At 34.6% G+C, this 18,586-nt stretch overlaps 1 protein-coding gene across 1 annotated transcript; it reads right to left on the bottom strand.

The window, feature by feature from the left end:
* Positions 1-15,107: 15,107 nt before the first annotated feature.
* On the bottom strand, positions 15,108-18,252 carry LOC145608727 (wall-associated receptor kinase 2-like). Its single transcript, XM_081664332.1, has 3 exons — positions 17,273-18,252; positions 16,857-17,039; positions 15,108-16,446 (listed from the first exon to the last, which is right to left on the bottom strand). Exons 1-3 carry the CDS (start codon positions 18,138-18,140, stop codon positions 15,212-15,214), a joined length of 2,286 nt encoding a protein of 761 aa, XP_081520458.1. The 5' UTR covers positions 18,141-18,252; the 3' UTR covers positions 15,108-15,211.
* Between the last annotated feature and the right edge of the window lie 334 nt (positions 18,253-18,586).

Here is an 18,586-nt window from a genome sequence, read left to right as displayed (position 1 = left end):
ATATAACAACTTGCCAATAATTCTTCTATACACCTCTGGATCAGGAAGTAAATCACCATCATCCTGACTTAACTTCACACCCCTGCTCATAGGAAAAAGAGTTGGATTACAATTCTCCAAATTCTGATCCCTGAGAAGATCCACAATATACTTCCTTTTATTCAACATTATACCAGAAGCAGATCTAGATACCTCGATGCCAAGAAAATATTTCAAACTCCCCAGATCCTTAATAGTAAAAGCTGTATGCAAATCAGCTTTCAATTTAGTAATCATAACACTATCATCACCAGTTATGAGGAGATCATCCACATAAGCAACCACAACAAGAAAAGATGTTTGATTCTTCAAAACAAACATGGAGTAATCCTGTTTGGACTGCACAAAACCCCAATCCACCAGAAATTTACAAAGCTCCTTATTCCAACACCTTGCAGCCTGCTTCAAACCATATAAACTCCTGTTTAGTTTGAGCACCTGTCCTGGTTTAGCCTTAGAATAGCCAGGAGGAGCAGTCATATACACTTCTTCTTCCAAGAACCCATGTAAAAAAGCATTATTGATATCCAATTGCTGGATATCCCATTGTCTTACAGCAGCCAATGCCAGAATCACCCTAACAGTTGTAAGCTTAGCAACAGGGCTAAAAGTGTGCTTATAGTCTTTGCCTGAGATTTGCTTATCTCCCCTAGCAACCAATCTTCCCTTACACCTTTCAATTTCTCCATTAGGTTTAAATTTGGTTTTATAAACCCATTTACAACCTATAGCCTTCTTCCCTGGTGGTAAATCAGTCAAAGTCCATGTATCATTTGCTTCCAAAGCCTCAAGCTCTTTATTCATTGCATCAATCCATTCTGGATTCTCTTTTGCTTGATTATAAGATGAGGGTTCAAAAGCATGAAGAACATTTGAAAGACTAATCAAAGCCTCACTATGTAAATGAGCCAAAGATGGCTCAGAATACACATTAAAAGAAGCAGAACCATCAGAATCAACTGGGGTAACAGATTTTTGTTTAGGCAAAGTGAGATCAAAATCATTGAATTTATTAGGAAGTTTAACAGGTCTAGAAGAAACACGAGGAGGAGGAAGAATATGATTTGAATCAGAAGAAGAAGAAGAATTATCAGAGGAAAGAGAATCAGATGGGATAAAAGGAGAAGAAATTGGGGAATGATCAATCTGTCCTGTCCCAGACTGTTCTGCTTGGTCTGAAACATGATGGTGTGTATTTGGAAGAGTAGAAAAATCACTACCTAAAGCAGGATTAACTAGAGGAAGGGAAATAGGAGAAGAAAAAGACACATCAGAAGTCTGAACTGATTGTCTGAAAGGAAAAGTATTCTCATCAAAAATCACATCTCTACTCAATACTATTTTATGAGTTTCTAGATCATATAACTTGTACCCTTTTTGACCAAAAGGGTAACCCAAGAGTATGCACCTTTTTTCCCTTGGTGCAAACTTATCAGGAAGCCTTTGAGCAAGAAAACACAAACAACCAAGAATTCTCAAATGACTGTAATCAGGTTTCTTCCCAAAAAGAACCTCAAAAGGGGATTTCCAGTTCAAAACTGAACTTGGCATCAAATTTATCAAATATGTAGCAGCCAATAAGCAATCACCCCAAAACTTATATGGCAAAGTAGCATGAAATCTTATAGTTCTAGCTGTTTCAAGGAGATGCTTATGTTTGCGTTCCACTCTTCCATTTTGCTGTGGATTCCCAGGAATGCTTCTTTGATGTACAATCCCTTTAGAAGCAAAAAGAGACTGACAAGCATCTTGAATGATTTCAGTGCCATTATCACTTCTGATCACTTTAACACTTACCCCAAACTGAGTAATAACATACTCCAAAAATGCAGCAATAGTAGAGAACACCTGAGTCTTAGAATGCAGTAAGTTTGTCCAAGTGGTTCTAGAATGGTCATCTAAAATGGTCAGAAAATACACTGCACCAGTGATAGATGGCCTTGAATATTTACCCCACAAATCTATGTGTACCAACTCAAACATAGTAGCAGCATGAGAAACTGAAGACACATAAGGAAACTTGTGATGTTTACCCAAAACACAAGACTCACAGCTAAAATCACAAGTGTTATTAATATTGCCAGGAACTGTTAAATGTTTCATTGTACTAAAAGAAGGATAACCAAGTGTAGCATGTATAACACTAGAACTAGGTTTTACAGAAGCTGTAATGGTATTATTCACTAAGGAAGAGCAAGAAACAGGAGAATTATTATGAAAAGCAGAAGAAAATCTATATAGACCTGAATGTCTTTCTCCAACAGCTTGCACTTGATCAGTTGCAAGGTCCTGAAAATAACAGGCATCTTTCTTAAACACAGCAACTAATTTGTTTTGATCAAGTAATTTTCCAACTAACAGGAGATTGTGTTTGAAAGTAGGGATGTAAAACACATTTTCTAGAAGCACTAGATGATTCAAAGAGATAGACCCTACATGATTAACCATATTAACAGTTCCATCTGGCAATGACACTTTAATGGGTGATTTAAGCTGAGTCAATTTATCAAATAAGGATAGATTATATGCCATATGATCAGTTGCTCCCGTATCAATTATCCAACTATTATGATCAATGCTAGGTAATAAACTATCTGTAGAAGAGATAAAACCAATACCCGCAAAGTTCACAGAAGCAGCAAGAGGATTATCATCAGGAACCGATTTGTGCTGCATCATCCTCATCACTTCATTATAGACTGCCGATGCAAGAGCAGGATCAACAGAACCACCGCTTGAATCACCATACTCCATTGGAGCTTTACCAAGAACACCATAACCATCATGAACAACACTATTAGCCATTCTAGCACCAAATTTAGAAACATACACATTAGACCTAAAACCAGAACCACCAGATGCTTGAGACTTATCCTTATTCCACCAATCAGGATAGCCATGCAAAGTAAAACAAGAATCAATAAGATGACCACGCCTCTTACAGTGATCACAGAACAAATCAGACTTAGGTTTCTTCATATCCTTTTTCTGGAAATGATAAGAAGGCTTAGGAAAAGTCTTCACAACCTGAAATGCACTCATTTCAGGAATATTCTTAGCATCACTCAATCGATTTTGCTGCTCAACCTGCTGCAATGTGTAATAGGCTTTATGTACAGTAGGAAGAGAATCTGTACTCAAGAGATTAGTAATCACAGGATCATATTGCTTATTCAAACCAGCCAACAACTGCATCAATTTGTTGCGCTGATCATTCTCCAGAACCTTCTTCAACATACCACAGCTACAATTCTTCATAGCACCACAAGTACAATCTGGAAAACCTTCCAGAAGTTGCAATTGATCCCAAATCGCCTTCAATCTACCAAAATACTTTGCAATTGAAGCATTCTCCTATTGAGTAGAAGTTAAGGAACGATTCAACTCAAACAACCTCGGAGCAGTTGTATGACCAAATCGTTCTGAAATCTCCTTCCAAAGTTGATAAGAAGAATTAACGAACATGAAACTCTCAGCAATCGATTTATCAATCGAATTCAGAATCCACGACATCACCATATAGTCATTACGAATCCACCTCTGATAATCAGATGAATCAGAGGAAGGAATCGGAAGAGCTCCATCAACAAACTGCATTTTGTTTCTGGCAATCAACGCCATTTTTACTGTTCTACTCCAGTTCAAGAAATTCGCACCAGTTAACACATGCACAGCCAATTGCATGCCTAGATGATCGCCATTGCTAAGGTAATAAGGATCATTGAAGTTAATTCCAGAATAATTAGTCTGATTAGTTGAATTAGGAATCGATTCATCAATCACCATTTCAATCGAAAACGAAAACCTCAATCGAACTCAAGAAAAATGCGGAAAACAATCAAATCAAAGCGAAAAAACGGATTGAATCAAAGAAATTCAATCAATAAACAAGAAGAATCAAAGAATTTCGAAGAAATTTCCAGGAAATCGAACCTGAAAAGCTCTGATACCATGTGCAAACTCAACCCAGAGTTTGTTAGAGAAGAACTAGAGAGAGAAAGAGAGGAAAAGTAGAGAGAGAAGTGAGAGAGAATAATCAGAATTTTATTTCTGTAAAAGTGAGAAAGTTACAGAAGAGGAAAACAATGAGCTATAAATACCAGAATCTTACAACAAATTCTGTTACAGATATTTACAAAATATCTACATCTCAACAACCTGAAAATGACTTTATGCGGTAATGTATGATCCAAACCCAACTTGGAATGACTCATAATGAAACCTAATATATTTGATCACATATTTTATTGCTGCATATTTGACCAATTATATTAGGATACATAATATTTGCGGTAATGTGTTATGATTTGATAAAATATTTACATAATGTATCCTAATATATTTGATCAAATATTTTATTGCTAAAATTGTGTATCACACGGGTAGGGTTGTCAAACGAGTCGTGTCGGTTTCGTGTTCGTGTCGATGTTAAACGGGTTGAACAACCCTTGACCGAAACCTAACCCATTTATTAAACGGGTTGAAAACTCTTGACCCAAACATAACCCGCTTATTAAACAGGTTACCCGTGTAACCTTTTACCCATATAGTATGTAATAAATTATAATATTCGATATAAAAATTAAAAAGACATACATTCATTAATGATACTACAAGAGTTTAAAGAGAGTAATTTTAGCAAAAGTACTACAAGAATTTAAAGTTGGTTGTTTTAGCAGCACAACCATACTAAGAATTGTCCCAAATTAACAGCCAAATTTTAATTTACAAAAGTTGAAATTTATTTTATTAGCCAAATTAACTGCCAAATATTACCTAAATGTATACATGGTGCCAAGACAATTTAAAAAATTATAAGTTTTGAATAAAATTTTTGGGTTTTTTTTTTCTACTTAATTAATAGGTTGAGGGTGCCGGGTTCGGGTTAGCGGGTTGTCGTTCAACCCATTTATATAATTGGGTTATGCGTGTCGGTTTCGGGTTGAAAATTTCAACCCAAATCTAACCCGTTTAAATTCGTGTCGGGTTCGTGTCGACACAATTATGTAAATGGGTCGAGAATACTTGACCCAAACCTGCTTATCTTGTGTTGTGTCAGCTTTTAACAGCCCTACACACCGGACTAACCTAGTAATTTAATTAAACCCAACCCATGTCAACCTAATCCAAAATTTTCCATGACCATAACCAAATTGCAAGTTGCTGATAAATTGATGATGATAAGAAAAAAAAAAGACGTTTTACAATGACGATAAGTAATCATTTATCGTTTTGCTGATAAATCAACATGGTAAGAAAAAAAGACGCTTTGCAATGAAGTGAAATATACCCAATATGGTGATAAGTAATCATTTTCTTTCATGACTTGAGTTCTCAATCTTATACCAATTCTGATAAGCCAACACAATTCTTAAATGAAACCAAAAATTAAAAAAAAAATGATATGGAGTAGATATGAATTGAAATCTCCAATAATAAAAATGACATGGCCTATATGGTAATAACATAGCTGAATTCAAAATGTCTCAAACCAAGATTAACCCAAATTCGTATTACACAACCCTAAATCAAAACTAAAATAATTATAATTGAGAATGTGCTAAATATTGAAGTAAAATAACTCAACTTTTAATCGAAATTGACTTGATTTGAACAGAGATCTTATCGAATCCATAATGACCTATTCGAAATTTTAATAAATCCGATAAAATTCAAATGTGAGTTCAACTAAACTCGATATGATTTGATCCGAATAAGACTTGACCCAAATTCGATTTGTATTTGACTATACTCAGATCCAACTTTGACCCAAATTGAAATTAACTCAACTCGATTTAATTTGGTATGGCTTTTGACAAGAGGAACTAATAACGAAAAACAACAATACACCATCACACACATGACAACTACATTAAGTAACATAGCCCCAGGAAGGACCAATGCCAGCATGCTTCTCCCGAGCAAACTTGTCGGACTCCAAATCAAGAAGAGGTGAACCTGGACGTCGCTTTGAGCCCACACGATCCATCCGGCAACCAACAAAAACCCTGTCACAACACATCTTACCTGATGTCCGAAGACGAGAATGAGAAATAGTCCGTTGGTGATTCAAGTGAGACGAAATCCTAAGCCTTGAGCCTTGAAGACTGCCTACAAACCCCTGAGAAGTCGCCCTTATTGGAGGGCTTACTTGAACCGACGAGAACTTAGCCAACTCTTCCGAAACCTAATTTGCAGCTACATCCACTGTGGACGATCGAGAAGAAGCACGCAAGACCTTTTGAGAGGGAACCACTTGGTGCTTCAAACCATAGAAAGGAGGAACTAAAGGAATAAAGGACTCTGCTTCCCTGGATTTTTCACCAAGGGGGACCTCTGTCAAGATTTGAGTTTTACTCGAGATGACCCGAATCGTCACCACTGTCATAAACCTGGAATGAAAAAAAAACTAAGCACATCACCATGCTTAAGACACTACAAATGTGAGGATGTAATATGAAGAGATGAACCAAAACATCCGCGAGATTGGTATCAGTGCTGGTGCAAACCATTATCATTGACCCCGAATTAGACTCACTTTTCAAAATTTTAGGAATTCTTTCATTTGATACTAGTGGAGAAATCCAAGTAACAGGACAAACATCACAATCCATGTCATCCCACATGGCTCGGGAATGACCTCTATATCACAAACTCCTTGCTTGTTTGAAGTAGCATCTTCAAGAAATGGTGTAGTCAATGAGCTACCTAAAGTGTGATCTACAGAATAGGCACAACCCAAAAGCCTTTCAACCTCCTGTAGTCCTTTCAACACTTCCATATTCCTTGAATCACATTGAACAACCTTGCAAAGGTCTAATTTAGCAGATATAAGATTGCCTAACCCCTTGAAAGCTAAAGCTCTCCTAAACAAGCCTTAGCCTGATTAAGATTTAAAGCAAGGGCCAAAGATTTAAACATAGCTTAAGCCTTTAGAGTTGATGGCAAACTAAAACAAAGCAATTTACTCACTAAGTCATACTTGGAGAAAGCAAGCTTAAACTTACGTCCTTGGAACAAGGAATTACCTTCTTCCTTAAAACCTTTAGAACGGACCAACACATCTTTGGGACAAGCCAAGGAATCGAGGATACGACCTACATGCTTATCATTAAACCCATCAGGAAGATGAAACACAGCAAAAGCTAGACACATATCTATCCCAAACTACCACCCCTTCAACCAAACTCGAAAACCCGAAGGAGCATACTATGAAACGAAAAGACAATTAGTAACTACACGCCAGCAAAACACAACTTGAAACAAACTTAGAGCGCCCCCACAGAAACAACCAGTAGCAGACTACAAGCAAAATAACCACTAGCAAAATTCAAACTTAGAGCACCCTGGTGGAGCCAGCCACTGACTAGTAAAAGCATAACCCAAAACTCTAATCACAGCTTAAAACTCAAAGCATAGAAACATAAACCAAAACACCAACATAAACTTAAACAGTGCCACGCAAACCAGCGAAGGAAGTAAAAAAATGAGAAGGCTTAGCTTGAGAAAGGGAAAAAGGAAATATTATAAGAAAGTCGTTGATGAAGAACGACTAATTGAGCACTTCCTCTCAGCTTTGTGAATAGTTTGAGCGTTTGTTCTCCAATCGATTCCCCTCGCCAAACTCAGAATTAGAACTTCCCCAAAGACTACGAACCTAAGCCACACCAGCGGTAGTGAACGCCACCAGTCGCGACACTTGCAAAGGTTGATCAAACCTGTAAGTTAACTTGATGGCCACTAACAAGACCAAGTGCAGCACTAATTTGCAGGGAAAGGAAGGCTCGCCCGTGACTATAGAGAAAATGAGAAGGAAAGTCAGTCGCCGGCGAGCAAGGAGAAGAAGTTGGGAAGCGGTGGGAGGATAAGAACAGGGGTTTCTTGCTAGAGAGAGAAAGAGAGTTTTAGTATATTTCCTTAACTTTTGATTTAATTTGGTATATTAGATTAAATTGACGTGTCATTTCCTGACCCAAACACTACGACCCGTCGTTGGTCAACACAAACTCCATTTGGGTACCCGATTTGTTACCTCTAGTTGCATACATGAATGTATAAAGAAAAATGCATCTATACATATTAGGGCTGACAATCCATGACCTAACCCGATAACCCGACCCGAAGTTACTGATATGAGAAACTCGAACCCGACCTAAACTGAACCCGAACAACCTGAATTTGACCCGATTGACCCAATTATCATATTTTGTAATAATTTAAAATTGTACACTATTTTTAATACTTTGTAAGCACAACTCGAATTCTTACCCGAACCCGACCTGCTGACCCGAATTGCCACCCCTAATACATAACCCAAAAAATACAAGCTTATTTATTCAATTTCTTAAATCCCGAAAAAGGTAAACATTTAATAATGTTACATACCACGACACCCCACATAAAGGTAGAGTCAATAACATAATATTAAAATAGACACAAGGAACGACATATATCATTTCTTGGTGTTGTTTTTTCCTCCAAAATCCCTTTCCTTTTTTTTCTCCTTTTTTTAGTCAATGCCATTATTACCTATTATAAGTTATACACAAAATATTCACCAAATCATATTATATAATTGTGATTATTTTGATTCATATACTTTCCATTTCAGTAATTAACATTTTCCATTCTAGCTACGTAATTTTAGACTACTATCTAATGTAATTTTAAATAAATATAGAGTTTCCAAATTTTTAATATAAAAACCTAAAGTAAAATTAAATTAAACTTAGATTAAAAAATATACATCTTCTAAAGTCCAAGCAAATTTTTTGTTGAATTTATTATAATAATAAGAAATTTTGACTTTTGCCACCTCACAAAAACCCAAAAATTGCTTTTACCACCTCCACAATCAAAAGTTTTATTTCACCCTCAAAACGACCGGAATCGACCATTGAAACCCAAAATGGTCGATTTTGATGGTCAATTTGGCCGTTTAAAGGGTGATGGAAATGGGGGTGGTTTTACGCGGTGGTGTAATCCCCCGTGATTTTGTGTAAATTATAATTATATTTGATTATTAATTATATGATTATTTTTCAATAATTATATATATTTTTTTAAATATTTTGAAATGATAAATTAATTCTAAGTTATTTAGTCATTATTCCTTACTGTTGTCAATAATTATTTTACCCATACAAATTAAAAGTCTAGTCCAAATTACTTCAAAGCCCAACTTTACATCTTTTTTCTAACTCTTGTAATTGCTTATGCATACTCCCCCCTCTAGGCAACAATGCCTACACCCCCTCCCCCCAAATTACTATTATAACCCTTATAGATAAACCCATTAACCACATATTTGCCACTGCCTACCCCAGTACAAAAATATAAAACAAAAAAAATATAAAATTCATCATTTTCTCTTTCTTCATCCGCCATTTTCTCTCTCCATTTTTTGCTTTGAAATTGCTCAATCATGAAGAAAAATCTGTAAATTTGTTACAATATCAACAACAATGAGTGATATACGAGATGAAATTGCACCAGCAAAAGAAAAATCTCCAACAAAATCAAAATCGTAAGTCTATTTGCTTATTTTTTACGATCGAAATTGAGTACAACAATTAAGAAAAATGTGTGATATAAGACTAGAATCTACAAAACAACAACGGAAAATGGCGAAAATGACAATTCTGGTGACATGCAAGTGTTATTTACTTGATTTGAAAGTGTTTATTTGATTAGTCATTTACATTATGGAGTTATGTAATTGTTAATTGAGTTTTTTTTTAAAAAAAAAAAAAAAATTGTGGATGAACAAAGATGACGATAATATTCTTATTCAATCAAGAGTGGATAAAATACAAAAAGAGCACTAAGCTAATTAATTCTCACGTAGTTGATCCTCAACTTTTAAAAGCTATAAAAATATCAAGTGGCCGGTCTTGTTGAAAAAGACATGTCTGTAATTCCAAAGTATAATGATCATTTATAACAGACTATATGTTCATTTTTACATGACTTTATTCTTAACTGCCATGTTGAAAACCTATTGTAACACTTGAAAATTGCTTGGAGCACTTGGATGACAATGAACATATCTTGGCAAACTCAAAGAAACTTGAAATTTTCTTAAAGCACTTGAAATAACAAATCACTTGGAGGAAGTTGATTATTTGTTGCAATAATTAGAACACCTTGAACGTTTTTTTTAAATGTTCATTAATATAATACTAAATGATCAAATATAAAACATTGACATACATGTTCAATATCTATCATTATATTGATCATTTATCATTACGTATTTGATCATAATTATTAAAATGAATAACGTAACATTATTAATGAACATGTAGCATTATAAATTGTTCATTTATCATTATCATTTTGCTTTATGAATATTCATTTAGCATGAATAAAACTGAACATTTATCGATTAAAATTTTTCATTTAAAAGTAATAATTAAAATTGATCTAAAAGCATCATGAATGATCACAACACAACTATAAAAATAAATGATAGTTTAGCATTTTTTTTTTGAAAAACTTGATCGATCTTTCATTGTACAGTATAATTAAGTAAGGATGTTGAAGGTAACATATATATTGTGCTCAAATTATAATTTTCATCGAAAACACACAAGTATATGATTAGAGTTGCAACAAGGAGGATATATATATACACACTTTATTATATTAAATATAACAAATAATGTTCATTTAGCAAGGCACATATGTACATTTGGTTCAATTTCATGTTTATGGAACAATTACATGTAATAGTATTGCTGTATAGAAACGTGTTATCATTGTAATTAAATTAAATTTATTTTATATTGGAAATTATTTGTTAACAACGTTTAATTTAAATAAATAGAAATCTAAGACGTATGTAATTGCATACATTTTACTATGAAACTTACACATAACTCTTGAAATGAACATTTGGTTATACAAAATTGAACATCTTTAGGAACACGGATACACAAAAATGAACATTGAATGATGCTTATAATAAAAATGATTTGAATGCAGTAATCCTTATAAATAAACTTGTTCTTATTTTTATTTATAGAAAATTCTTAATATTCAATTCAAAATATATATTAATTTGAACAAAAAAACTCCTTGTAATAAAAATGAACACTTTGTAATACACAAATGAACATTTACCAATACATAAATGATCATTTTATAAAAATTTGCAGAAAATTCGTAAATGAAAAGGGTCGGGGTAGAACACTCGCGGAGGATGGGGGGTGCAGGCAGTGTTCCATGTCGTGGGGTGTAGGTAAAAATTTGTATAACTCTTGGTATGTATTTGGGCCCTAAACAAGTCATCCTAATCTATACTTTAGTATTTAAAAACTATAACCAAGAAATTAAGAAAGACACATGTCCCTATCCATTCTATTACACTTCTCTAACCATAGTGCCACATGTCATCTTACACTATTAATTTTTTATTACACTATTTTTTTTTTAATTCTTTCATTAAACTTATACTTCATCTCTTCATCTTCATCTCTCCCCTTTAATTCAACCTTTTCCTATTCTTTAATTAATTTTAGCTCTTCCACCTTCTATTTAAGCCTCTTTTTCAATTAAAGTTCCAAAATCTTAATTTCTTTAATCATGTTTCCGATTACTTATTATACCTTATAATGACTTACTGATGTTTCCTCACTTATCTCTTAATACAATTTATATGAATAATCCGTGCATTGCACGGGCCAGAAGGCTAGTTAAAATTGAATTAGGAAACCCAAAACCCAAATTCTTATTATTTAAAATCCACCTAAAATTTTCTACCTTTTCAATCCTAAATCTCACGTTCAAGTGTTGCTACTACTGCCTTCTTGTTCCTCCTATTTCACCAAAAAAAAATATTCGCTGCATGTTGCTGCTGCGCCACTAGCCCACCGCCGGCGCCGCCCTGCTGCCTCCGGCGACCACACCGCCCACCGCTGCCCAGCCAAGCCGTCAGTTTTGCACCCCCCTCTTAATCTCTTTCCTCTTTTTTTTATTTTTTTATTTTATAAGTTCTTGTTTTAATTTCAAAGATTCAATATTTATATGATTTATTTCATGATTTTTGGTTACCATAGTTTGATAATGAGTTTGGATTGTAAAAGATTGAAAATTTATAACTTTTATGATCTTTAAAGTATTGAACTAATTTTCAGGTTTCTTTAATTAAAAATTTTGGGTCTAGAACCTTGATTTTTCATGATTTTAGGGCTTGATTTTTCATGATTTTAGGACTTAAAATTTTCAGATTTTTTTTAATTAAAAGTTTCTTAAGTATATAGTGTTATATCATGTTAAAATTATATTTTTAGTGATTAAAACTAATTTTCAGAGTATTTAAAACGTAGATTTGGGAATTTAAAGCATTCTAAATCATGTTTATTTATATGATCGTGATGATAAATTTACGTTAATAGATTATTAATGTATCAAAATTAAGGTTTAAATTAATTTTCCAAGTTTTTGTAATCTAAATTTTATTGTTTTGGTATAAAAGCAATAGGTTTTGATGTTTCTATATATATTTTAAGCTATTATTCCATTATTACAAATTTGGGTTGTTGAATTTGCAAAGGATGCGTATAAACTAAATTTTCATATTTGGTTAGTAGCTTAAACATGCTGTAATTTCATGTATAGAGATGTATTTTAAGGTTTTTATGAAGGAAACTTAAAGAACTATATATAAGCTTTTTATTTAGTTAAAGGGAAGGTTTTAAAGTGTTGTTTAATTAGATTTTGAAGGTTTTAAAGTAATTTAGTATTGTTGTAAATTTGATTGCTTGGGTATTGATTGAGATCTTATTGTTTGGTTTAGGAGAGGACTTTATTGAAGGTGATTTCTAGTTAGTAAAGTGGCATACCAATTCGTTTATTCAAGGTACGTATAAGTTACGAATCCTTGCCTTTAGAATCATGTATAGGGATGTATCAAGAACTTAGTATCATGTATAAAGAAGACTAGACATAATTGTTTGGTTATACATTGTAATTTTCGTATGTTGTGCACAATTTTGCTTTACAAATATTATTTATGCATTAATTTTGCAAGATGCGCTTAGAGGCAAAGGTATGTAATTTGGTGGAATGATTTATTTATTACTCGTTCATGATTATTGAATAGAATGAGTAAAAAAAAAAAAATTTAAGTCTTATGAGACAAGGTTAAGGCTTTGGGGTGCCTTATGCACTCAAGGTGTTTATACACCGAGGTAGTTAAAGAAATCAATAATAAACATTTCTTGTCACTAATAAATCAAGAATGGAAATTGGAAACTTGCTTTGCTTGATTGAACTGATACTGGATTTGGTTGTATTGTTTTGCACATGAGTCATCACCAAGTCTAAACTTGTAAATCATGTAAAGTGCAAGATGGATGAGCAATAAAACTCTAGATTTGTGCACATTTAGAGTAATGACAATCAGGGGTTGGGGTAAACAGGGTATTAGCCGTGCACTTTTCTCGAGGCCGTCTGATCTACGAGTCTCTTATTTCAAATACTTTTCAAAACTAGGAGTTAGATGAGATCTTATACTAGCTACGGTCACGGAGTCGCGCCCGTGGTCGTTGGATGTTTTATTGATGTTTTCGAAAGGAAGCATGGAGTTTTTCTTTTATTGATGTTCCAAATGGAGCATGGGATAGACAACCTTGTATATTGCTTAATCCAATGAATAAAATGAAATGATTTAATTACTATTAACTAGTGAAGTCTTAGTTGAGTCGTGTGTTGAGTCTATAATTTAATGATTCATGTTGATTGATTATTAGTAGCATGCTAGGGGTTCCTTATTTTATTTCGCAGCTTGTATGTACTTAGCTTTGCTGATTGTGTGCTTTTGTGTGTGTCTTTCTTTGGTCATGGCCTTCGCCTTTCAATGACTTTGTGATGATCCAAATTTTACACTTGTAATATTGGGGAGCAGATTAACCACTGGTTCTTACACATGCAGCATTCGCATGTGGGATTTTAAGTGGAGAGTTGGTTATTGTTCGCTGTTTATTTCTTTTCATAAGTTTGAATTTAAATAAACTTTGGTTCTATTTATTGACTACTTTTGTTGGGTTTGAATAAGGGCCTTAATGTTTCCAACTTATAGCACTTAATTTGGTTTTATTCGTTGGTTTTGAAATTTATTTATAACTGATTTAGGATTTCCGCTGCTAATTTCTGATATAGCCTTAACGTTTGAACACGTGGCGGTAGTACGCTAGTAATTAATTCTCTTAGATTTTGTTCAAGGTATTCACAGGTTTAAAGAGAGAATTATTGGGGATGTTACAGGTGGCTGGGGTTAAGGTGTTTTGGGTTGGGTTGGGCTAGGGTGGTACTTCGCCTGCGGAGTTTAAGGTTGGGCTAACGTGGTGTGTTGACTGGGGGCAGGTGGGGAAGGGAGTGTCGGCGGCTGGGGTTAAGTTGCCAGTAGTAGTGGCAGTGGTAGTGGTGGTGGGGCTAGTTTAGGGTTAGGGCTGGGTTCAATTTGGGGTTTAATTTTTTTATAACTTGTTACTTAAACCTATAATATAGTGACATGTGGCAATGTGGACCCCACCTAACTGATTTCATCCAAGTATCTATTAAGGGCCTGTTCTCTTACGTTGAAATTCAGTTCAGTTTAGTACGGTTCAGTTTAGCTCAACTCAATTAAGTTCAGTTCACTTCAGCTCAATTCAGTTCAGTTCAGCTCCTAATTTCCTTCTCTTATAAAATATTCAATTCAGTTCAGTTCAGCTTAGTTCAGTTTAGTTCAGTTTAATTCAGCTGAGTTCAGTCAATGAGAACAGGCCCTAAGTGGTGGTAAAATCAAATTTTTTTTTTTTTTTTTTTTTTTTTTTTTGTTTTGTTGTATTATAATAAAAGCTTTTTTAAAATTTTGTTTTTTTAATGTAGTGTTGTAGTCAAAATTTGTGTTTTTATGTGGTGTTATTTTCTAATTTTTTTTTTCATTTTTTATTTTAAGTTTTGATTTAGTTTGGTTTTGTTTGGGCAATGTTGTCCATAATTTGCAGAGTGAAATTGAGAAGATTATCTTCGAATGATGTATATTAAAATTTCAAGACATTAGAAATATAATAGAGAGTATATAAGCTAAAATAGAGGAACATCAATATGTCAAATATGGTACAAACATCAAAAACTGTAAAATATGTAAAGTAGATGTGGTTCGAAGTTTTGTCGATCATTATAATCATCTCCCATCATTCAAAGGCATCAATTGCACAACTCCACTTTGGTTGCTCACTGGGCCGCCATAGATGGTTTTGTTGTTGCCACTGTGATGGTTGGTCACACCATTGGTTTCGCCGAGCAAATATTCACTCTCTTCCTGTAACTGAACACCATTGTTTGACCATGGATGTAAACCAACTCCTTTGATCCCTCCTAGTTCTCTCGCAACTTCCTTCATTGTAGGGCGATCCTCTCCTTTCAGTTTCAGGCACCTCCTAGCAAGATTTGCTACCTCCTTCAGCTGCTCGATTACATCATCATTCACTAAATCCTTGTCAAGAATCTCAAACAATCGATCTTCCTTTAGCTTTCGAAGAAAATATACAGCAAGGCATCTCTCAGCCTCAGTCTTAGCATAACAAATTGCCTTTTCCCTTGTTAGGAGCTCCACCAGAACAACACCAAAACTGTAAACATCGCTCTTCTCAGTTAACTCACCACTTTGCATATACTCAGGATCAAGGTATCCACATGTTCCTTGAACCATTGATGCTAACTGCTCCTGGTCTGTTGGCGATAGCTTTGAAGCACCAAAATCAGAGACTTTTGCGGTGTAGCTTGCATCTAAAAGTATGTTTGCTGACTTAATGTCCCTGTGAATTATCGGTATACAGATTGTACTATGCAAATATGCTAAGACTTTAGAAACTTCTGTTGCTATCCTTAAGCGAATATCCCATGTAAGAAGCCTTACTTTTCTCTCATCATGCAAATGGTCATACAATGTACCGTTACTTATGTATTCATAAACAAGTAATGGTACCTCTGTCTCCAAGCAACAACCTAAGAGCTTCACCACATTTTTGTTGTTAATTTGAGACAAGGCAACAATTTCATTGATAAATTGCTCGACTTGGCTCGAATCCACTTTGAGGGACCTCTTGATGGCAACTACCTGGTTGGTAAGGGATGTAACTTTTCTTGTCAAGGTTCCCTTGAAAACCATGCCAAAACCTCCTCTGCCTACGATGCTACTCTCGCTATAGTTATTCGTGGCCTTCTTAAGCTCTTCAACTGTGAACATTTCAACCATATGACCCACTGATACATCTCGTCCTAACAATTTTTGTTGTAAAATATGACCCCCATTTCGATGAAAGAAATTCTCCCTCATTTTTAGTTGTTTTCTGTTTTCATATTGCCAATGGATCAATAAGGCAACTATGAAAGATACAATGATACTGCCTCCAATACCTATATGAACAAGACATTTCTAGGAATTAGGACAATATGTAATTGAAGTATTAGTGGCCAAATTTTGATAATCCAGACCTTTCTTTCTTGTTTACTTGATGATTTCATTCATCTCTATTATGTTGCTTTGAGTGCCCAATTCTTGTTTCTTTCATTTTCTTGATTCTTTGTTTGCTAACATTATTCTATGTTATTTGTGTATCTCATTTATGGGACCCAAAAAGATAACAAAAGATTCGGTATAAATTTGAATAAATATTGTTACACACACTAAATTGGTTAGATTATGATACATAATTTTTGTATAAATCACTAAAAACAGAGCCTTACTTATAACTTTCCCAATTTCATCGCTTAGTAAAGAGAGACAGAAATTCATTATGATACGAAGACATTATTCGAGTACGTACCACCGATGATTTTGATTTTCATTGGCATTTCAGCACCCTTCTTATCTGCAATACAAGGATCGTCTATTGTGCCATTGTTGCGGCTGTAGCCTTGTGGGCAAGTGCAATTGTAACTGCCTATAGTGTTGATGCAAAGTGCTGGTTCTTTACACGAATGACGTTTTTCTGCACATTCATCTATATCTATACATAGACAAGACAAAGAATATACAACATAAGTTTGTTAAGATATTCATGGCTATCCATTTGTGGGTTAGAGCATTGTTTTTTAGGGATAATTGGATAAAGGTAGTAAACTAATATAGTAACACTTTTTATGGCTTGCTCTAGAAAATATAGTGCTAAGCTACATTTAATTACTCGAATGTACTGTATCTAAAATTAAATTAATGGATTTCAGAACAAAAAATAAGTACCTTGGCAATCATGAAGGTAGGGGTTATTACCCTGGAAGCCAGGGTTGCATTGGCAGCGATATCCCCACCCGTACCCGTCTGGTATGTCAATGCAACTACTATGTCGTTTACATATATGTTGTTGATCCATTAGATCTCGCCCAGATTTACAACTTGCATTGGCAATTGACCAATTATAGACAACAGGAAGCTTCAAATCTTTAAGATACTCTTCATTTTTGCTAATGAAGTCAATTGGAGAGAGTAATTCGTCATTTGCCACTGAAAATGCAACACTGCATGGGTTGAAATCATTCACATATGTGTGATTATCAAAACTCTTAGCCTTTACCTTGATACTCGATACTCCACTAGGAATAGCGGCCTTGCAACAGCCAACTCCGGAACACGATGTACTAACATCTTTTTGCTCATTACACACTGTCATGCACCCTGTATGAAAATCCTTTGTTTGATCTGAAGTTAACATTGTGCCATCAAACCATACAAAGGTGTCACAACCAATAGCAACAAGAGAATTTTGGGTTGTTGAAAGAGGAAATTTATCGATGGTTATTCTCCATGAGCTATGACCATCTAGTTTTCCTCTAACATCATAGCAAGCATATGAAACCTGGCTACGTACCCGGAACTGACCATCCAAAGTGATGTTCACGACCTCAATATTTTCGCCATGAACAAGAGATGGAGAGCTAGTATCGGTGTGAATACAAGTGAGACTGTAATAATTTCCAACTAAAGGATTAGTGTAGTAACAATTTTCACCTATACCAAAAGGGTAAGGGACGGAAATGTTACCACACTTTTCAGGACAATTAGGAAGGGCTATTTGTGAGGGAGATGCTATAGTCGTCGTCAATCCGGCCATAACATTTAGAAACAGAAATCACCAAATAAGCCTCTCGAGAATTTCAACATTGCTGGTTTAATTTCTTATTTTGGTATAATATTATGCAGAGAAAAGCTCAAATAAAATTAATTAATCAGTGATATAATCATATGACATTATGATATATTATGGTACGTATTTATAATATGGTATAGTCATTTGATGCAAGGGTGAAGAAGCCTAGCTACTTGTCCTTGCACCCCGTCAGCTAAGTCAAGGTCTTCCCTTTTAAAAGTCTAGAGAAACATTTGCATCAAAAAAAAGTCTAGAGAAACATTGGAAAAAAAGATTGGGTTATTTGGGTACGAAGTACACATGCAATGAAGGAGTTTACACAAGTGAAGAGGGTCTTAGACCGAGTCAAGGTCTTCCCTTGTCTAGCCAAATTTGTAACAAGCTCAATAATGAAGTTGTCTTTTTACCTT

This window comes from Chenopodium album, chromosome 23 (genome assembly GCF_948465745.1).
Source record: "Chenopodium album chromosome 23, dcCheAlbu1.1, whole genome shotgun sequence".
Classification (NCBI taxonomy): domain Eukaryota; kingdom Viridiplantae; phylum Streptophyta; class Magnoliopsida; order Caryophyllales; family Amaranthaceae; genus Chenopodium; species Chenopodium album.
The sequence above is the reverse complement of the archived record's forward strand: the minus strand, read 5'-3'. Positions and strand labels throughout refer to the sequence as shown.